The following is a 22,247-nucleotide window of genomic DNA, read 5'->3' on the forward strand; positions in this document are numbered from 1 at the left end:
TTGGGCGGTCAAAAAGAGGATTTTGTGGGAAGGTACCTCCTACATTCATTAAATATTATCAAGCAAAACAGTCTAATTATTTGAAAGGCGAAGAAAGTATTTCGTGGGGAAAAAAATGTGTGGTCACCAACGTCTTTATATGAAACTTGGTAACAATATAGCACATTTTCCTGTCAATGTCCAGCATTTGTTTGTATGACCCCCCCCCCCACAAAAAAACATTTGCTTTTGAACATAGCGACTGAGTATGCAAAAATAAAAAAAGTTAAATAAAATAAATAAAAACCCATTTCTGAGCCGCTTATCCTCACAAGGGTTGCGGGTGCGGGAGCCCATCCTTGCCATCATCGGGCCAGAGGTGGGGTACACCCTGAACTGGTTGCCAGCCAATTGACCCCTCCGTGGATGTTGCGCAATCCGCGTCACTGACCAATCAGAGGCCAGAGACCTGCATAATCTCAAACTCAAATCTCAGACAACGCTGGCTGGATGGTCCAGTATAGCTTTTGTTAGCGTTTTATCACGTATTGGGTTCCTTAACAATAGATATGGTTAAGAGGTGTAGTCACGGACTTTATAATAGTGACGACAGGTATCCTGAAAGGCAAGTTGGTGGAATTCAATTCGTACCCTTTCCAAAACCGAAGTACCAGTCCGAAAAATGTCTTCGATGGATCAAACTTTGTGGAAGACCGCATCATCAACTGAATCCATCTAAAATCAACCGGAACAGAATACAGAGTACGAAAAATGTCTTTGATGGATAAAACTTTGAGGAAGACCGCATGATCAACTGAATCCATCAACCGGAACAGATGTTTGCACGAAGGGCTAGTCCTGTATTTGATTTTCAATCAATGTCTCATATAAATGAATTAGCAGTTCTTCGCTTGCATAATATAGCTACGTGTGAATGATTGTCACACTTGATCTGTGTAGAGCGATATTTTGCGATGATCTGACTGCACAAACATGTCCCATTGTTCGCGGCTAATTAGCTAAACTAAACCGGACTAGCAGTCCTAAAAGCCTTCGACGTGCACCGAGACACCAAGACTGAAGGAAGGATGTTTGAGGACACTAAAGTAATGATTGTCGTACTCACTCGGGACTTACGTAGGTTCGGCACTAATTCAAGAATAATTATTGAGGGGAGCGCGTGACGTTACACAAATAAAACGAGAGAAACAACTCGTAAATTAAGCCTCACCTTCTTTTGCTTCATACGGTGGTTCACAAACGGCTATACAGATACATATACAGATTCTGCACACAAGTGTGATATGTAACACGAAAATCGGAAACTGTCAATGACGAATTCGTCTTTGGGTTAAAATATATTATATTACGTGGCTTCTCGGTCTTCCTCTGACTCTGGAAAGATCTTGCGCTCATATCAATGGTTTCTCCGTCGATATGCATGTAAATACCATTGAAATACCCCTCGCTGAAATACTTGAAGCCCCCCTGTCTGCTTTTCAACGATATTTCACTGTTAGCTAAGAATGCGAGTGAGAAATCAGCTGGTAAATCGGACAGTTTCGCTCTAGTCTTTTCTTGCTGCGCCATTTTTGCTAATTGTTTGTCTGAGGTTAGCACACGTGGAGTGACGTAACTTCAGGAGGCGTGGTTAAGTGCCCTGTACGAAGGGGTCAATTGACCCCTCCGTGGATATTGCGCAATCCGCGTCACTGACCAATCAGAGGCCAGAGATCTGCATAAACCAAAGCCCGTTTTTCTCCCGCCATTTTCTCAGACAACATTGCATGGTCCAGTATAGGTTTAGTTAGCGTTTTATCACGTATTTGGGTTATTTAACAAAAAATATGGTTAAGAGGTGTAGTCACGGACTTTGTAATAGTGACGACAGGTATCCTGAAAGGCTAGTTGGTGGAGTTCGATTCGTACCCTTTCCAAAACCGAAGACCCAGTACGAAAAATGCCTTCGATGGATAAAACTTTGTGGAAGACCGCATCATCAACTAAATCCATCTAATATCAACCGGAACAGATATGTTTGCACGAAGGTATGCCCTAAATTTGATTTTCAATACATGTCTCGTATAAATGAATTCGTAGTTCTTTGCTAGCATAACACTGCTGCGTGTGAACGATTGACACACTTATTTTTTGTTGAGCGATATTTAGCGATGATCGGACTGCACAAACGTATTGATTTCTTGCTGGCTCGCGGCCGAAGCTTAACCAGACTGTGTTTGCATGAAGATATGCCATAAATTTGATTTTTAATACACGTCTCGTATAAATGAATGAGACGTTCTCCGCTAGCATAACACCGCTACGTGTGAACGATTGACACACTTATTCTTTGTTGAGCGATATTTAGCGATGATCGGACTGCACAAACATATTGATTTCTTGCTGGCAGCGGCCGAAGCTTAACCGGACTGTGTTTGCACGAAGATATGCCCTAAATTTGATTTTTAATAGACGTCTCGTATAAATGAATGAGACGTTCTCCGCTAGCATAACATTGCTACATGTGAATGATTGAATGAAATCAGAAGCATGGAGTCTGTCTCAGTTCAGAATGTATTGTATTGTATTTGTCATTTTTACTGTTTGTCTTACGTCAGTGCACGTGGCGTGACGTCACTTCAGGAGGCGTGGTTAAGTGCCCTGTACGGAGGGGCCATTTGCAGTGCACATAGAGACACTCACAATCACAACTAGGGGAAATTTAGAGTCTCCAATTAATGCATGTTTTTGGGATGTGAGAGGAACTGGAATGCCCAGAAAAAACCCACGCAGGCACGGGGGCAACATCCAAATTCCACATGGGTGGGGCTGGGATTTGAAACCCCAGTCCTCAGAACTCAGAACTGTGAGGCCAACGGTCTAACCAGTTGCCCCACCATGCCACAATAAATATAAAATAAATATAAATATAAAATAACAAGTATATACATGCCGAAATATGCATGAATAGAGGGATACTAACATCTAGTCCTACATGTAGATGTATATATTATACTGTGACTGTAAGTTGCTTGTTATAAGATGAGTTTCCAGACCAATGTGATCGTCAAGGGAACTGGTTTGCGTAATTTTGTGAATATTTTTTTTTACAGTATTTAGCGGGCGAATCATCTACCCGAAGAAATGAATCTTAAGACATTTTTTTAGACACAAATGAGATTTTAGCTTTTTATTTTTTTTTGCCACAACACTTGTGACGGGTCGAAGAAGTGGCAAATGAGGTTCCTCGTGAACGCATGCGCAGATGGCTCTTCCCATCAACGAGGGGAAGAGGGCGCCAAATAGGAAGTAGGGCACAAAAGTCCCCTAGAATGACTTCATCGCTCAACAAACCTACCAAAAAGCTGTCGAACTTCTAACTCGTGAATGACTCGAATGTGTCACAAAGACGGAACAAGCCTATGCTTGGCCCTGGACAAAGGCTGAAAGTAAGTACGCCAGGAGTATCGTTTGTTAGCTTATCTTAGCTTAAGTTACCTTTAGGCGGTTCAAGGCGGCGAGAAAGGCTCGGATGGGCGGCAAATGTCCTGTTTCCATAGTTCAACGCGTCATACGTGTATTATACGGCAAAAAACCTACAAAATGTAGCATTAGTATTAGCCGTGCCTATGCTACAAAGTCACCGCTGCAGGTGGCAGCAGTCTGGTTGTCATGGCAGCATAAAGTGCCATCATGTTACCGTCATATAGATACTCATTTGTATTAATTTTCATGTGTAGTATTGTTGAGGGGGGAAAGTATGTACCCTGTGTGATTTGTACACTGTATCGTCAATATAATTAATTCAATAAGAACTACAAACAAATTACTTTTAAAAAACCAAGAATAGTACAGGTTGACTAGGATAAAGGGCAAAGTCTATAAAACAGTGGTGAGGCTGGCCATGATTAGAGACGGTGGCACTGAAGAAACAACAGGAAGCAGAACTTGAAGTAGCAGAAATGAAGATGTTGAACTTCTCGCTCGGAGTGAGCAGATTGGATAGGATTACAAATGAGCACATTAGAAGGACAGCCAAAATTGGATGTTTTGGAGACAAGGTTCGAGAGAGCAGACTTCGATTGTTTGGACATGTCCAGAGGGGAGAGAGTGAGTATATTGTTCGAAGGGTGCTGAGGATGGTGCTGCCAGGCAAAAGAGCGAGAGGAAGACCAAAGAAAAGGTTGATGGATGTTGTGAGGGAGGACATGAAAACTGGGTGATTAGTGAGGAAGATGCACGAGATAGGCTTAGATGGAAAAAGATGACACACAGTGGCGACCCCTGATCGGGACAAGCCGAAAGGAAAAGAAGAAGAGTACAGGTTCCTCCTTCAGAAGTGGAAAGCCGCCGCTGTCTATCACTAGGGATGGGAATGAGGTCAGTGCTAAATGCGTTAATTTTTCCACTACAAGTAATCAATTTTTTGTAACGTTGCTGTTACTGCCCCACCTTCAAAAAATGTGGCACGTTACTTTAGCAGTTCATAGACTCTTTTAATCAGAGCTACTAGATCTCTAAATCCAGAGCTAAAGTTTTCTTCTTTTTTTTTTGGAAAACTGCTTGATGGACACTCAGGGAAGCTGGAACTTGTAGTATATTTATCTTAGTTTTTTGAGATAAGTAGTTTTATTTTAAATTTCGTGTACAGTTGTTAACTTTTCTTGAACTGTTTGTGGGAATTAAAATAAATTTGCATGTTTTTAAAACATTGCAGATGTGTCTTGTACTTTTTGCATCATTTTGTCCTCTTGTGAGTCCACAATAACTGCTACCTTGCTCAACTGATTCAACTATTCTGGCAGTGTCACTCCAAACTGATTCAATCTATTCCTGTATTTCCTCAGACATGGAGCTGGACAAGGTGAGCATATGGCCGCGTATGGAGCCTTTCCTCCTCGGTGCCCTTCAGGTGAGCGCACACTATCAAATGGATCTTTCCAGCGTACGCTGACAAAAGAACTAATGTGTGATTCCTCATCTTAGGTGGCCCCATCCTCTAAGCTCAGCCTGCACTACCTTCGTAAGATGACCACCTACGTGCGCACCCGCGATGGCTGCTTTCCTTCCTTGGCTTGGCCCATGTGGAGGCACATTGCATGTGGGAAGCTGCAGCTTGCAGAAGAGCTGGCTTGGCTCTATTTTGAAACCTTTGACCTCTTTACTAGCCACTCGCCCAGGGATCGACTGGAACGGGCGGAATGTATTTCCCAGTGTTCTAGTAAAAGTGAGCTTGACCAGCAGAGGAATAAGGTAGCAAAAAAAAATTTTTTTTAGTAACATTTTAAAATATTTTATTGCCGTTCAGCACTGGCTTTTTATGGATTTATATTTGGTACACATCTATTTTTAGTAGCAAATTATTCTATTATACTGCAGCATTGGCCAACAGTTTATTGCTTTTATTGGATTTTTTTTGAAGACAGTAAATGGACTACTTTGCTCTGCGGTGCTGCAAGAGAATGCTGAAGTATGCAGAACATAACACTCCCTCCCCCTTTTTTATTATTTTTGTTTTAGTTTACAGTTTGCCTGTAAAAACAGATTTTAAAATGATTCTGACTTAAACGATATAAAAATGACATTTGTCGATGTGTGAGGAGAAGGTGCCCAGTGTTTATGCTTTCCACCTCAGTTTTTGGAATGTAAGCGCATGCAAAAGACTAGTAGTCCACTGCAATCAACGAGTTAAATATTAAACCATTAAAAAAACATTTAAACACTGAACTTTAATAAGAAGCTAAAACTGCTGCAGGTCTCATGGCTTCACATTAATTGTTGCACATGTATAACTTTCTATTTTGATTTACTTGCTCTTATTGTGAAATGCAGTCCTACTTTTATTTAGAAAATGAGAAAATATGACATGTGAATCCCTGGATTCATATACAAGTCTCCAGCAGTGATCTGGTCAGTGGAAATTTTTAAAAATCCATTTTCTTCAAGCATCTTTCATTTTTTTAACACAAGATAAGCAAAGAAGCTGTTGTAACAAGTTACTTGCAAAGCATCGAAAAAAACTCCATGGCAACATTGCTGTATCTTTCACACAATGACAATTGTTTGCCTGCTTGCATCAAGCCTGTTTAATGTCACGCCGCCGAGAGCCATGCACCACACCGTGACTGGTAGGTTCGTCAGCCCCGCGGACACAACACTGTAAAAGTGGCATTCATATAAAACCTGAGGGCCGCGTTAACAATCTTTCATAGTAAGGTGGGGGCCAAAAAATATTGTCTTGAGGGCCGCAAATGGCCTGCCGGTTGCCAGTTTGAAACCCCTGGTCCACAGCGTTAAATGATCTGTTAAGTCAGCTGGGTTAGTTCCACATGTGTTGCCTTTTTGTTTCATAGGTTTGGTATTGATACTCGTTATAAAAAAAATAAAATAAAGCCAATTGTTGACATTCGTCTATGTTTCTGGGCTGCTTAGAAAATGGATGTTCATAATTTGGGCATCCTGTATTACAACAGTGTCAAACTCAAGATCTCGCTTGCCATTTGATTTTATGTGGCCTGCGAAGGCAAATCACGTGTATCAATTTCCATAACTAAAAAATAAATCTGTACCAAATGGTCATATCGTAAATGACAGCATTAAGATATTCCAAGTATTTTTGTGTGCCCAAACAACAACAATAGTGGAAAAACCCATTATCTCTAATTTCAGATTCCAAAAATAGTTCAGTAAATTTCATGTGTAAATATGATGAGACGAATGATTTTCATGATTTCAAAGGCATAACGGCCCTATGAGGGAAATCGTAACTACAATGTGGCCCGCGACAAAAATTAGTTTGACATCCTGCTTTATTTTAACCATGCAAACGTTTTTGACTGAGCCCACTAAAAGAATCTGAATTAAGAGACCGAAATCACTTAAATTCAAACGATCATAAAAATAAAACAGTTAAAAATCATTGTAGTGATTACATTGAAGAACAGAACAAATTAAACTTGGAAGTCTTGGTACCACTATTTTTTTGTACTGCCCCAGGTGATGGGATTGCAACCGAGATACTGATGTATCCTTGTTCTCCAGATGTCCGTGGACACGCTTCAGTTCCTCCTCTTCCTCCACATCCAACAGCTGAACCGTGTGTCTCTGCGCAACTCCCTCATTGGGGAGGAGTGGCCCAGCCATCGCACACGCTCTCCGTCTCCATCGGAACGTGAGACCAAGACCAGCTCCCAGAACAAGGTCATCCTCCGAGACCTTAATATCTATTCAACATTATCATATTAGAATATTGAATGATAGCCAGTACAAGAGCTGTATCAACATTTTAGCCAATATCAAAATAACTATAGTAGAATTACATTCAATGGAGCTCAGACCTCCATCAAGGCAGCGTGCTCCTAATTGTGCACCTTTTAAGATACAGATGCACAAGTCCTGCATGTCTACAATGTGGCCCAAGACAAAAATGAGTTTGACATCCCTGCCCTAACCATACAACTAAAACATTGGAGTGGTTACAGAACAACAATTTAAATAAATCTAAGAAACACATATATAAAATATACACGCTTTTCTTTTTTGGCTGTTAATGCATTGTCGAGGTATCAGATCAGGTCCCGGTTTTGGCAGATCCTTAAAATCAAAGACCTTGGTTTTACTGTAGTTGTTCTTTAGGATTTCCTAATATTTGTAGTCATTTTATTTGAGTACATTCTTATTGTTAAAGTTACTTTATGTAAGACTTTGGTTCCAATAGATGGGTCAGTTTTTCCTCATTCCTACTGCTGCTGGTTATTGTTCTGTTTGAGTAATATCAATTGATCAAGCCTTTTCTAACATTGCATACTACAAAATAAGTAAAGTATGGATGATTATTGCTGGTGTATCAGACCGATATCACCATTGACCTAAATTCAAAGCTGCTCAATCGCTATCGGATTTTAAGTGGCAAAAGTTGGGTCGGGATGTCAGTAATATTATCATCACAGTTGTTTGAACAGTCTCCAGTCCTACGCATCGAAACTACTCACTGAACCACAACTATTATGTGTGATGTAATTGTTGAACATTTTTTGTCGTTCAAGTAGAACTGGGATGACCAGGCCCACCTGTCCTTTGTGCAGAACCACCTCGTGGAAATTTTAGAGCTGCTGGTAGAGCCTGATCAGCTCTCTGAGTCTGGAATGGTCCCGCGTGACTGTCAGGTGTGTAACCCACCCACTTACCTTAAATCACAGCAAGTTAACAACAATTGACCCCTTTCCATGTCCTCTACCAGATCTCGCTGGAGGCTGTGCGCAGCCTGGGCCTGCTCCTGGAGGGCTCAGTGCACGCTGGCAGTGCTGTTCAGCCCGTCCATAAGTTGCTGAGTAAAGGTCCGCTCCAGACGCATGCAGGCTACTCTGCATTCAGCCATTCTTTCCCTCTGTACCAGCTCATCTCCTGTCTTCAACATAATCTCACCCTAAATCCCTTTGGGATAACATCTTGCGTGCGCTCTGGGAAGAAGCTAGCTTGGGCCCAACAAGGTACCCTAAAGGATTAACAATGCACAAATCTTCATATAGCTTTCCCTTACATTCTTCTTCTTGTTAAGTGGAGGGGGCGATGAAGCGTGCCAAGATAGCCCGAAACACTCACATAGCCCCAGCAGGTAGCAAGATGGTGCTCATGTCTCAGATTTGCAAGCAGACCCTGGCCAAGACCTCTGACAAGATGACAGGACCCAACATTAGGATCCATCGATGCTCTGACGCCTTCATCTACCTCCTCTCGCCTCTCAGGTTAATCTCAACTCACATCCCTTAGGATACAGGTCGCCTGCCTGAAAGGCTGAAAATGGAAAATGTTTAATAAGTCACATGCTGTTTTTCATAACAAATAGCTTTCATACTGCTCTTTTAGTTTTTCGATTGAGAAAGACCGATATACAGTTATCCTTGGAAGAATTGTAAGGTGTGTATCATTCTTTAAAGAAAACGAGAGATCGGACAACATTTTTGGTATTATTCGATTAAAATGTAAAAATTTTAGAATAGCACAAAATTTTAAAAAAGCTAAAATTCTAAATAATGGGATGGTCAGTCATATTTTCCCACCATTTTTTCCAGGTATGTAGATTTATAAACACAACTGTATATTAATAAATATGATAATCTAATTTATGGGGGTGTCCCAGCTGGATCTTTGACATCGAAAATTGGTTTAATGTCAGCAAAAAACAAAAAAAAACAAGGACAGGATCAGACTGGACTGGATCTAAAATCTCACATTTTGCCACTCTTATACAAGCAGATGATTGCTTGTTGTTCATCGGTGTTTGTTGTTATTTTCCATGGTTTTTAAATACATTTTTATTCATTTTATGAAATTATAATGCATTTCTGTGTCAGAATTTGACAAGAAAACTCCAGCAGTTGTCAACGGGCTGTCTTGACTCAATACCGTCTGATTTTTTTTCTAAACTATTGTGAAATCAGTGCTGGTTGATTTGCAACAAATAATTAATTGCTCACTTCAGTCTGGCAAGTTTCCTAAAGCTCTTAAAACGGCTGCTGTTTAGCCTCTTCTAAAAACAGAGCACTGGACGCTTCCGTTTTAGCAAGCTATAGACCCATCTTTAATCTGCCTTTCAAAACTAAGATTGTTGAGAGTTAATTTTAATCAACTCCCCAATTTCTTGAATTTAAATGAACTTTTTGACAAATTTCAAACAGGTTTCCGAGCTCATCGCAGTACAGAAATTGCTCTTATCAAAGTGCTAAATGATATTAAGTGAATACTGACTCAGGAAAGGTGTTAATTTTGGTCTTGTTTGATGTCAGTGCGAATGTTGGTACAGTAGATCACAACATACTGCTAAACAGATTGGAAACATGGGTAGGACTAAATGGAATGGTCTTTAAATGGTATATCTGCATCAGTGAGTTAATGAAATGTGGTAATGTATTATGCTATAGCAGCATGTCAAGTAGCGTTTTAAAAAATATTTTAATTATTTTTATTTGAACTATTTACGTAATGGGTTTAACTTCACCTACAAGAAAATGTTGTTTATTTTGGACCTGGTTCCAGTTTATATATTATGGTCTTTCTCCAGGTCGGTTAGTGTGGACAAGTGCAGAGATTGCACGGTGGTACTCGGTCCAGTGGAGACCAGTGTGCATGTGCACTGCTGCCAGAACGTGCGGCTGGCGTGCGTGGCAGGTAGGGTTGTGATTGGGGCCTCGTCACACTGCACACTCCATGCCATGACGCCCACACGCCCTCTACTTCTGCCCGGAAATGCTGACATCACCATTGGCCCCTTCCACACTTTCTACCCATCCTTGGAGGACCACATGGCCAGCGTGGGGCTGGCAGTGGTGCCCAACATGTGGGACCAGCCCCTGCTACTTGGGACCGACCCCATCAAGCCCTCTGTGAACCCAGAGTTGGCATGCTACCGTTTGCTGCCCCCAGAGGAGTTTAACATGCTGGTGGTGCCTTTCCACATTAAGGGGGACACATGCGAGGTACCGGGCGGGTTGCCGCCCCGCTATCAGGCAGCCCTCGAGGACAAGCAGAAGAGGATAGAAAGATGGCAGAAGACTGTGATGGAGGCCCAGCTGAACAGGTGAGTGGCAAATAGAGATGGGCTCTTATTCACAAATGAGATCTTATTAGGAAAAAGAAGTTGGTTCTGTTCTTTGTACTCCACATGTATGTCATACTAGGGCGGCACCAACTACCGGAGTCATTCCTTGTGTGTTGTTACATACTTGGCCTATAAAGCTCATTCTGATCTTGACACCCTTAACCAGCTATTAGGAAGAAAATTCTTATTAATTTACTCGGTATTATAATTTATTGTTTAATTTTTTATTGTTGTAAAATCTGGGTTTGGCTGGTGATCACGACAGAGTTACCCGATTGTTCGCCCAAAGTCAGCTCGGGTAGTGTCTACAAGAACCTCCATGACCCAAGGGAAGATAAGCTTTGTAACATAAAAAGAAACATTTTTTCTTGACACAGCAAAATTGTAAGCAAGTCAACTTTATTTCTCACTATTTTGCCTCAAATACTTCAAGACATGATTAATCAACATAATTGACTGGCTCGTTGAGTATTATTCAGCTCTCTTGTGGCAAAGCTGATTCTCATATTCTCGTTTAACATAGAATATAGCACAAAATGTTGGCAACATATCAGGAAAATATGGAAATAATTTTTTTATTCCAATTACTTGTCCAACTCTGATGTTATAATAGACGGGCAATAGTAATGTGTAATATAGCTCTAGGCAGAAATCATGACTGCTCAATACGTCAATGGAAAAAGATTGGCGAGACAGATGGCAGAGAGCTGGAACATGAACCATGTCAGACAGAAAACATAATTCCCTTAGAAATTGCTCAGACACACACACTAAGAATTGTTTCATGTTGGCAGTCTACTACTACACTGCACTGAGTATTAAAATACACTTTGTAAAAACAGGAAAAACAACCCCAACTGTAGGTGGTTTGACTCCTGTGCCCCAACGCACTGTCATAACTGCTGTATGTACATTCAATCCCCACAAAAACTTTCACATCAGTAGATTGTGTGTTAGCTTTGGTTTCCATTGTATCACTGCAGTGCTTGAATGGAAAAATGAAGCCAACTTTCAATAACAAGGTTAGGTAAACGGAATTTTGACAGTAGTGTCACAATTGCTTGGGGGCACTAAACTCTACTTGACCTCGACTGCACAGCGTAACAACAATATCAATTACACCACTGTCAGAAACACTACAACAGCCACAACCTACACCTTAATTTATCACCTTTAGAAAAATAATGCCCATGTCACTCATGAGAGTGCACACCCTCCGCCAAGGCTTAACAGTCCAAAGCATGGTCACGTACAATAACCTCTCCTACACAAGGATTGTGCAAAATCAGCTGTAACTTTTAGACCTGATTTATTAACCATGGCTTTTATAGAAAACCCAGTGAAGGTGAAGTATTGCCGCAACAGAGTGCGCTTCACACAGTCATGGCAGTCTTTCCGTAATCTATGCTAACATAGTATCCATCCATCCATTTTCTGAGCCACTTAGCCTCACAAGAGTCGCGGGAATGCTGAAGTCTATCCCCACTATCTTTGGGCAGGAGGTGGGGTACACCCTGAACTGGTAAGGGCAAATATTCGCAAAGGGGGGACCAACTCCAGAATTGAAGATTTTTCTACTTTGTTATGGTCGGTGTTTCACAATGCATTTGCCCATATCAACTATAATACTTTCTGTACCTAATATTGCACAATTTATCTTCAAAGTAACAGACACAATTAATAATAATAATAACTATTGGGTGTGGAGTTCCTCGGGACTCCTGTGAGCCTGTTTTCTATGCTCACTTCATGTATGTGGAATATTTCATAATGCACTACTATATCTGTGCCTAGTGTATTTCAAATGGTTGTGCTCAACGACGCAAACTGTAACAATCATACATGCATCCACTTATCCTTATAAGAGTCGCGGGAGTGCTGGAGCCTATCCCAGCTATCACCGGGCAGGAGGCGGGGTACACCCTAGACTGGTTACCAGCCAATCACAGAGCACACGGAGACAGACAACAGTCACACTCAGAATCACACCTAAGGGCAATTTAGAGTATCCGATTACTGCATGTTTTTGGGATGTGGGAGGGAACCGGAGTGCCAGGAGAAAACACACACACAGGCACGGGGAAAACAGGCAAACGCCGTGTAGGCGAGGCCCTGATTTGAAACCCGTCCCTAGAATTGTGAGGCTAACGCCTTAACCAGTCACTCCACCACGCCGAGACTAACACAGTATAATTACACTAAATACTGTATGTGTGTGGAAAACAGTTAACGTAAATTAAAAACAAGTATGGCTGTAACTTGTGTGTAACGTTTTGTGCCAATTGACAATGTACTCTTTTTAATTCATCACACACAGTTTGTAATCAGATAAAAAAGAAACGGTTTTCTCCGCCCACCCAAATCGCGTTGGTGACATTTATATAGAAAAGTGAAAGTGAAAAGACTGAAAAATCATGACTTTTTCAGGCAGTCTAAGTATGTTTCCACTTCAGTCTGATAGGCGGATGCCGTGGTCCTACAGTGCTGTGAAAAAGTATTTCCAAACACTTTTTTTTTTTCATATCAATCGCACACAGGTTTCAAATCATCAAACCAAATTTAATATAATGCAGAACAACCCAAGGGAATGAATATGCAGTTTTCAAATGACAATTCAATTTATTACGGCACCAAAAAACAAATCCAAACCTTTCTGACCCTCTGTGAAAAAGTTAAATGACAAAGTCACTGTGACTAACCAAAAATCTGGGAAAGGTCAGTTCAATTTCACAAGCCACACCCAAATCTGATTACCACCATACTTGTTGAATCACGAAATCACTTAATAGAATATGTCAGAGAATGTGAAGTAGACTACAAGTTCTCAAGAATGCATCATCCTAAGAAATTCAAGAAGAAATAAGGAAAAAAAGTGATTGCAATCCATCAGTCTGGAAAGGTTAAAGAGCCATTTCCAAGGCTTCGGAGCTCCAGTGAACCACTGTCAGAGCCATTTTCCACAAATGGAGAACACTGGGAACAGTTGCAAACCTTGCCAGGAGTGGACAACCAACTAAAATTACTCGAAGAATGCAATGATGACTCATCCAGGAAGTCGCAGAAGAACCTCGAACAACATCAAAAGACCTGCAGCCCTCATTGGCCTCATTTAAGGTCAGTGTTCATAACCCTACCATAAAAGAGACATGAAAGTTCCTCAGTGAAGCAACCTGCTCTGAGCAAAGAGCACAAATTCTCGTCTCACATTTGCCAAAAAAAAACATCTTGATGATCCTCAAGACTTTTGGAGAAATATTCTATAGACTGACTGGTCAAAAAATTAAACAGTCTTGAAGGTGTACGGCCCGTAACATCTGGCGTAAAAATGGTACAGCATTTGATAAGAACATTACGCCAAGAGTGAAGGGTGGTGGAGGCACTGTGATGTTCCGGGACTGCTTTGTTACCTCAGGACCAGGACAGCTTGCTGTGATTGTTGTAACAATGAATTCTGCTGTGTACCAGAAAATCCTGAAGGAGAATGTCAGGCCATCAGTTCGTGCCTTCAAACTTGAGTGCTCTTGTGTCATGGAGCAGAACAACGATCGGAAACACAACAGCAAATCCAACTCTGAATGGCTCAAAAAAAAAAAAAAAATGTATTGGAGTGACCAAGTCAAAGTTCGGATTTAAATCCAAATGAGATGCTGTGGTGTTACCTTAAACGGGCAGTTCATGCTGGAAAACCCTCCAATATGGTGGAGTTGAAACAATTCTGCAAAGAAGAGTGGGACAAAATTCCTCTAGAACGATGTGAGAGACTCACCTATTATTGCAGAAGCTTGAGTTCAGTTATTGCAGCCAAGGGTGGCACAACCTGTTATCAGGCTCAGGGCCTAATTACTTTTTCACATTCGGTCAGAAAGGTTTGGATTTTTTTTTTTTAATTTGCCTTAATAAATTGAATTGTCATTTGAAAACTGCATTTTGTTTTCACTTGGGTGTGTGAAATTAAAATTGTTTTGATGATTTCAAACCTTTGTGTGTGATTGATGTGCAAAAGAAACCAAAGGGGCTGAATACTTTTTCACGGCACTATACACTGTGATTTCCCAATGCAAGTGGACTGCACCAGCAAATAATTGAAAATTCTTTATGTGATAGCCACGTTTTGCAGTGTTGCCTCGCTGTCGTGAGGTTCGCCAACTATGGTCCTGCTACTTTGAAGATTTTGTCTCTTTCTGGAAATGTTGTGGAAGTCAGTAATGCCCTAATATGTGGGAAAGGAGAGCTACACTTGCCAGTGCATTTTCCAGCCATCTATTGAACAATAGAAGAAGAGTAAAACACACAAAGAGCACACTCATGCACGAGCTGCTGTTGCTCACCATAGAGCCAACCAGCCAATATATCCTGTTCAAAATACATTTGAAATGTGTTTCAAATATGTGTTTTGAGAAGTTCTAATGTGTTTGGGATGGGTATTACTATAAGATGTAATTTTATTTTTTTTATATTGTTTTGCTATATTGTGGATTTTCACGTAGTGCAGATGGGTCGGGAACCTCAATGATTATGAGTTCAGTGTCTTCAGATTTGTACCAAAATGTAATCAGTGAAAGTTCTTCTGGTAACTTCTAAAATGTGTTTTGTGTTCTGTCTGCAGGGAGCAGAAGTCCAAGTTCCAGGAGCTGGTGGAGGCAAAGTTCCACGAGTGGCTCCTGGAGACAGGACATCAACAGGAGCTGGACAGCTTGATCCCGCGTCCCGCTACTTTGCTGCAGGTCTCCAGCAGCACCTCGGTGGACGAACCTTCGGCAAACAACATCACATACATTACACGGGACGGAGCGGTGGGACAGTCACCTATGGCTTGTTGAACTGTAGTCTTCCTCACACCTCAGTGCCATTTATTTTAAATGAAGTAGAAGCAGTCATGGACATTCATAGAATTAATATTTAGGGATGAAACTTGAACCAGGGCCCCTTTGTTTTTTGAATGTCTTTAACGACTGGTAAATTTTATAGACTACTTGCTGTTCTGCATTCAAACTGTTCAAATGCAGTAAATTCAGCTGTTTTGATTACCTATATTAAGATTCTATGAATTTGACTAAGACAAGCACGCAGTCAGTCATGCACAGACTTCCACCTAACCCTAAAATAAAAGTTAACTCACAAATGGCCAGAATATAAACGATTAAAAAACAAATCTGAAAACTAGTATGGCCTTTGGAAGACTTTACAAAAGTTAATATGGCTGATAAAAAAATGCTTTCAATGTTTGATGCAATTGGAATACCCACGCTGAATTTTGTCATTGCAATTGTTCTGTTGAATGATCATTTTTTTAGAACAAAAATAACTTCCTGTAGTTAGTTGGGATTTTCATACTCTATCAATGAGATCACTGGGTTGTAATTTTTTGCAGGTCCTACTGACTGTGATCAATATGAAAGTGCTGATATAATCAACTGCCAACCAACAAACGTGCTTCAAATATACTATATTTTTCTATCAGTTAGAAGTGCAAATAACATTGTCGTATTATTTCATTCATCATGAGGGCCTCCTTGTTTGCACTTCATACCTTCAATTTGTTAACGTTAGATTTCTTTGTAGAGTACAAAGTAGTTCATGAAAGGAGGAAAAAAGCAATTGCATTGGATACAGATACTGTAAAAACAATAAATAAATGAAAGCTTATTTCACAGATGTTTATGCAACTTTTGTATAATTGTGTTTTCTCAAGAACAAAAAATAAAGATGCTCACAATGGATAAGTATTGTTGTTTTCCAATTTGGATTAATACACAGTTATAAAATATAGAAATAAATGGGGTCACAGGACAGTATCTGGATGCATCCACAAGGCAGAAAGAAGTCCTGAGTTGGCAGCACCTCCCTCGCCAGGTGGGGGCAACCAGGCGTAGCTGGCACGTGCAATACGGTGGGGGGAGGGTGGGCCGCGGCCAGTGGGCAAGTGCGGTCATTGGATGCTTACCATCCCCGGGCATTCATTATGCCATAATCCTTCCTCGCTTTTCTGGAAAAACTGAATAGCGCTATAATCACTGACTCAATTTTTGGATCTCATTTTCATGACAAAGCGATTGTTCCCCTGTTTGCCTCTTGCTGTTGCCGCTCACCAACGTGCCAAGGCAGGGGTATAAAAGAGAGCGCCCAACTTTCCAGGGCAACATCGAGTTCTCAGGGCAAACACCATCCTCCGTAACCACCTTCACATCACAGAGACTGAACTGCAACATTATCTAAGATGGGTCGGGTGAGTTAAGGCAAAGCTACATGAAGACTGGCTTTTTGTTCTAGTTTTCTGTCTGGGCCTTGGGATTGAACACGATTATTAGTTGAAATCTAATTCTGCACCTGACATGCAAATTTGTAGTCTGCCTTTCTTGCCAAGTCAACTGGAATTGGAAGTGCCATTCGTAATGGAGTGGTTTGCATACCCGAGTTGCACGTTTACTGGTATGGGTTCTGTCACATTCCCATTCAATGCCACTAGCTACTGGTCCAGGATGTTAGTCAGCAATTCTTGCCAAGTCAGTTGGAACAGAAAATGGGTTTGCTAATGCAGTGTTTCACAGAGCTGACTCCAAAGTATCTTATGATAACCTCTAAATTACAGATTGACAATCAACATGCCTCTGACTTGCAAGCAGTCCAAGGTGTAGTTTTTCATTTTTTTGTGGAGGATAGAAAATATTGATAGTAGTTCACGTACTAGCTTTCATGGAGCTGTCATTGGATTGAGTCCCATTCGAAGTGACCGCCGAGTAGTTCAAGGCATCGTATCCTGTTCTCGCCAAGTTCACTGTGATAGAAAATGTCATCATCAGTGCAGTAGTTCACATAGCTGACTCTCAAAGAATCTAATTTCAATTCCTACTAATTTCCCTCCTGATGACTCCCATGCAGTTGACTGGTGACCAGTCCAGTAGTCTAGCCTTCCTCCCCAGTTCAGGTGGGAGAGAGAATGCCAGGTGTAGTTATTCAGATCCCTGATGTTCTTGTATTTGATGTAACATTGATTCCCAATGAATTCCCTGCTGTTGACCGACAACCAATGCAGTGTCTAATCTTTTGCCTCTTACCTGGATTCGCTTCTGAGAGATAATTCAATTGGTAGTGCAGTGGTTCAGTTTTTACTTCTCGTACTATGACCCGGTAGACAATGGCCGAACTGATACATTTCTTCATTGGACAATGTTGGGAACTATTTGAAAGCCATTTCCTAATTTTATTGAGGAAAATATTCAATATTATCTCGTCGGGCAGATCGTCTTCTATGAGGACAAGAACTTCCAGGGCCGCCGCTACGAGTGTGACAGCGACTGCTCCGATTTCCACACCTACTTGAGCCGCTGTAACTCCATCCGTGTCGAGAGTGGCGCCTGGGTGGTCTACGAGCGGCCCAACTACATGGGCTACCAATACGTCCTGACCCGAGGCGAGTACCCAGAGTACCAGCGCTGGATGGGCCTAAATGACCGTCTCAGTTCCTGCAAGATAATCCATTTTGTGAGTCAAAGTTGTTATTGATGTCACCTCAGTCATTTGTAGGGCTTAAAGGAGAAAGCCAGTGCTTTCCATGAACAATGTATCCAATGGGTCATGTAATATGTACTCTATTTTGACAATATGATGTTAAATCTTCTCTCATTTAATAGTGTTTTGAGAAGATTTTTATCGACAATTACCAATTTTCAGGGGCGCTGACATTTTCATGAGTCACATGACTTGTGTGCGGGGATGTGACGTGTAAGGTGCCGCACCAAAGGCTCGATTACATTGTGCCCAGCGCTGATTTCTCGGATTTATCCTCATCTGATGAAGACAGCAGTATCGGTTGATCGGGAAGACGGAGGAATACTTCCATACAGATTTGAACCTGTGCTGTAAATAATGTTGAATATTCGGAGGGTTCTTGATGAATGACGCCGGAGTCTGACTACTTGGAGGCCTACGCGCGGGACGTAAGTGCGTAAACAAAGGCTCCAGGAGCTCCGGGCCGGCAGCTGCGGATAGTTCTTTGGATGGGAATGACACGGAGTCTGACGAGCAAGTTCCAGCGGAAGCATTTAGCAGAGCTTCGGCGTCCGGCAGCCGGAGCTTGCTCGTCAGAGTCCCCATCATTCCTGTCTGAAGAAACATCCGCGGCTGTCAGCCCAGAGCTCCGGGGGCCTATGTTTATGCACTTATGTCCCGCGCGAGGCCTCCGAAGAACCCCTGAAAATTCGTGATTATTGATAAAAATCTAATGAGAGGATTTAACATCACATTGTCAAAATAGAGTACATATTACATGACCTATTGGATACACTGTTCATGCAAAGCACTGGATTTCTCCTTTAAGAGCTTGAAAGAGGTAGTGTTGATGCTGTTGGGGAGAGGTATAGGTTCAAGAACTACGACCAACCATACCATAACCATATTACTTTGGTGCCAATCAACTATGTTGAACTAAATTAAGGAGCTTTGTGTAGTTCTTTATTGTCAGTACGTGGCATTTTCGTGCCAAGCAACTGTTGAAAGGAGTTGAGCAGCTTCATGAAGTCGGGCATTTCAGTACACAGTTGGAGTTGTAGACACAACTGGCTTTTATGCCCTAGGTTCAATTCCTGGCTATTCCCACAACTGAATAGAAAAAAATGGCGGGGTTTCGTCAGGAAGAGCAACCGGGGTAGATTCTTTGCGACACAAACCATGAGCGATTGCTTTGGTGAACCCAGGTGCCATAAGTCTAAAGTTGCAACAACAAGTGTAATCAGTACTACTTTTACCAAAGTCTTGTTTTACAGATGTATCTATACCTCTATTTAAGTACAGCTTGTGAGTATTTTTGTCACCTCAGCTGCAGGTTTTTTTTTTTTTAACAGGAAAATGATCCGATGAAGAGGCTTTTGTCCAGCTATCCCAAAGCCTGTGGCTACATTCAGGGTCACTGCCAGTCAGACCCACAAAAATCAATCTACTTTGATAAGGCCCATGTACTATTGATTGTGCATGTCCAACCAAAAGCCAATTAAAGCCACTAGCCTCTCTGAATGATGTGCGATCACGGGGTTACGGTGTCCTTCCAAGCCCTTTCCCTGACTATAGCTTCGCTATTCCTCCCATTGTTCCAGACCAGCGGGGGCCAATACAAGATGCAACTGTATGAGAAGGCTGACTTCGGGGGCAAAGCTTTCGAGGCCACGGAGGACTGCCCCTCGCTCCTGGAGAAGTTCCGCTGGAGGGAGGTGAACTCGTGCAAGGTTTTCGACGGATGGTGGGTGTTCTACGAGCAGCCCAACTACCGCGGGTGCCAGTACTTCCTAGAAAAGGGCGAGTACCGCAAGCCGGGTGATTGGGGTGCGGCCAGTGCTGCGGTCCAGTCCTTCAGGCGTTTGACTGAATGAACCCATTGCCTACCCACGCCATCAACATGATGTTACCCTATGATCTGGCCAGGAAATTAGATTTTGAACTGGGGTCTAAAAAATAAAAACCTGTCCAGAAAGCAGACCAACATGTGTCGAGTTTTGTCTTAGTTGTTTGCAAACATTTAAGAGTTTCAGTTATCTATTTTATGTCCTTCAATTCACATTCTAATGGCCCTGTCACACCATGACGTTCTAGTCAGTTGGTAGTCGCCCATGGTCGCTGGGATAGCTCCAGAAGAGTGTTAGTGAACGTAAATGATCGCTGGGAATCGGTGGAGAACGCCGGTCAGGAAAAAAAGTTTTGAACATGCACAAAAGTTCTCACCGAGACCAGCGTTCATCAACGTTTAATTTTAAACGCTGCAGAACGTTCAAAACGTTCATGGAACGTTTTATTAAGATTCGCCGAGCGTTGCATGCGTTTGGCTATCGTTAGTCAGTCGTAACTCTAGCTTTACTTGGTTGTTACTTAATCGTTTGCTTTGCAGTGAACGGCCCACTGGCGACCTGTCAACGACCACTGAGCAATCCCGTAGTGCACACAGCGTGTTACTAAAGCAAACGAACGTTGTTTGGAGTACATTGAGCATCATTCGTGCGTTTCCCGAATGTCCATGCATATGGGTATATAAACCGATGCTTTGTAAGCAAGGTCCATTTAATATTAAGCTACAGTAGAGAGCACCTACTAAGGAAGATCCAGAAAGCAGCAGTTCGTTTTCGCGGAAAAACTCCACCAGACTATCCTCAACAGTCCGGTCCAGGATCCTGCAATCCTTTCTCTGCTTCTTTTGTCTCTTTGTCGGACCGTCCTCACTGGGGTTTGCAAGGTGTTTAGGGTCCCCAGGGGGTGTCACATGGTGCGTGACTTCGCGGACGTGCTCTTCCTCCTGCTCTTTTTTTCCTCCCAACACATTGCTCATGATGAAAGAGGCTTAGCTTTCTTACTAGCAGCCCTAGTTGCTGAAGTCCGCGCCCTAACTTTTTTTCTTCTCGGCGGCATGATGCTCACTGTTCTAACTCACGACAACAACTGAAGTGACTATGAACTTTCCAACGTTTTAGTCCCGGTTCCACTGTAAAAAATACACGCCAGCAAAACGCTTTTCTGTCGTTATTCACCCATTGGTCACACGTTCAACACGCTCGTCGCGCCCCAATGACGCGTTTGCACACGCTAATGGTTTTTCGGGGTATCTTATTTGGTCGCTGTTACACGCTTTTCATGCGTTAGATACACATTAAGTCATGCGCTAGACACACGTTAATCACACGCCAGATCTGTCATCCGCGTTTGAGAACGCTGAAAAATAGAATGATTGAAATGTTCAGAGGATGTTGACCAGAACGTCTTGGTGTGACAGAGCCTTAAGAGGTGAGTGGAAACTCAATCAGGTTATAGTCTTTATTTTTTTGCGTCAAGTCTACTGGAATAGAAAATGTTATTTGTAGTGTAGTACGGCAGCATGGTGGCTCAGCTGAAAAGCGTTGGCCTGACAGTTCTGAGGTCCCAGGCTTAATCCCGGACCCGCCTGTGTGGAGTTTGCATATTCTACACTCAAATATAACACTTCATGTTCACACAATAAAGTGTGTGTGTTTCTTTCAGCTTGTCCCTTTCGGGGTCGCCACAGCGCATATATATGTTTGGCACAATTTTTACGCCGGATGCCCTTCCTGACGCAACCCTTCTCAGGGAGTGGAGGCCCCAGTGGGATACAAACCCACAACCCCTGGTTTACCAAACCAGTGCTCTAACCACTGAGCTACGGGGCCTTCACACAATAAAGTATAATTTGAAAAACATAAACATTTATTCAGCATAGAATACATTTGACTAAAATATAACATTTATAGGTGAAATAGTGGATGTTTGAGGGTCTGCCTCACAGTTCTGGGGACCTGGGTTCAAATCCCAGCCCCGCCTGTGTATAGTTTGCATGTTCTCCCCGTGCCGGCGTGGGTTTTCTCCGGGCACTCCAGTTTCCCCCCACATCCCAAAACCATGGAACTTTAATTGGGAACTCTTAATTGCCCCTAAATGTGATTGTGAGTGTGACTGTTTGTCTCTATGTGCCCTGTCGTTGGCTGGCAACTGGTTCAGCGTCTACCCTGCCTCCTGCCCGTTGACAGCTGGGATAGGTTCCAGCACTCCTTGCGACCCTCGGGAGGATAAGCGGCTACGAAAATGGATGGATGGAAGGATGGATAGTGTAGTGCTTCACATACTTGACTTTCATGTGGTTGGCTCGATGTGGGGTGATGTGGCTTGAACGCTACTTAAC

At 42.2% G+C, this 22,247-nt stretch overlaps 2 protein-coding genes across 4 annotated transcripts; both read left to right on the forward strand.

The window, feature by feature from the left end:
- Window positions 1–3,206: 3,206 nt before the first annotated feature.
- tbccd1 (TBCC domain containing 1) lies at window positions 3,207–16,284 on the forward strand. Of its 3 annotated transcripts, none has more exons than XM_061840557.1 (10): window positions 3,207–3,428; window positions 4,827–4,891; window positions 4,966–5,232; window positions 7,021–7,179; window positions 8,028–8,144; window positions 8,219–8,468; window positions 8,537–8,723; window positions 10,040–10,555; window positions 12,024–12,098; window positions 15,183–16,284. In XM_061840557.1, exons 2-10 carry the CDS (start codon window positions 4,829–4,831, stop codon window positions 15,394–15,396), a joined length of 1,848 nt encoding a protein of 615 aa, XP_061696541.1. In that variant the 5' UTR covers window positions 3,207–3,428; window positions 4,827–4,828; the 3' UTR covers window positions 15,397–16,284. The 3 variants fall into 3 exon arrangements, with proteins under 3 accessions (XP_061696541.1, XP_061696543.1, XP_061696542.1); XM_061840558.1 differs by lacking the exon at window positions 3,207–3,428 and adding an exon at window positions 3,457–4,359; XM_061840559.1 differs by lacking the exon at window positions 12,024–12,098 and having other exon boundaries at window positions 3,209–3,428.
- Window positions 16,285–16,787: 503 nt separating this feature from the next.
- On the forward strand, window positions 16,788–19,938 carry crygs2 (crystallin, gamma S2; the record flags this gene model as incomplete). The annotated part of the gene is made up of 3 exons (XM_061842205.1): window positions 16,788–16,802; window positions 17,816–18,058; window positions 19,666–19,938. Coding segments are annotated over 3 exons (531 nt in total), but the record flags the coding sequence as incomplete, so codon positions are not given.
- Window positions 19,939–22,247: the final 2,309 nt, after the last annotated feature.

Source organism: Syngnathoides biaculeatus, chromosome 14 (genome assembly GCF_019802595.1).
Source record: "Syngnathoides biaculeatus isolate LvHL_M chromosome 14, ASM1980259v1, whole genome shotgun sequence".
In the NCBI taxonomy this organism is placed as follows: Eukaryota; Metazoa; Chordata; class Actinopteri; order Syngnathiformes; family Syngnathidae; genus Syngnathoides; species Syngnathoides biaculeatus.

Excerpts from the sequence above, each read along its gene's own strand:
- tbccd1 (XM_061840557.1), top strand. The coding sequence starts at position 4,829 with ATGGAGCTGGACAAGGTGAGCATATGGCCGCGTATGGAGCCTTTCCTC. Across the intron at positions 5,233-7,020 it reads TTGACCAGCAGAGGAATAAG|ATGTCCGTGGACACGCTTCA; the intron begins GTAGCAAAAAAA and ends CTTGTTCTCCAG. Across the intron at positions 8,145-8,218 it reads TGGTCCCGCGTGACTGTCAG|ATCTCGCTGGAGGCTGTGCG; the intron begins GTGTGTAACCCA and ends GTCCTCTACCAG.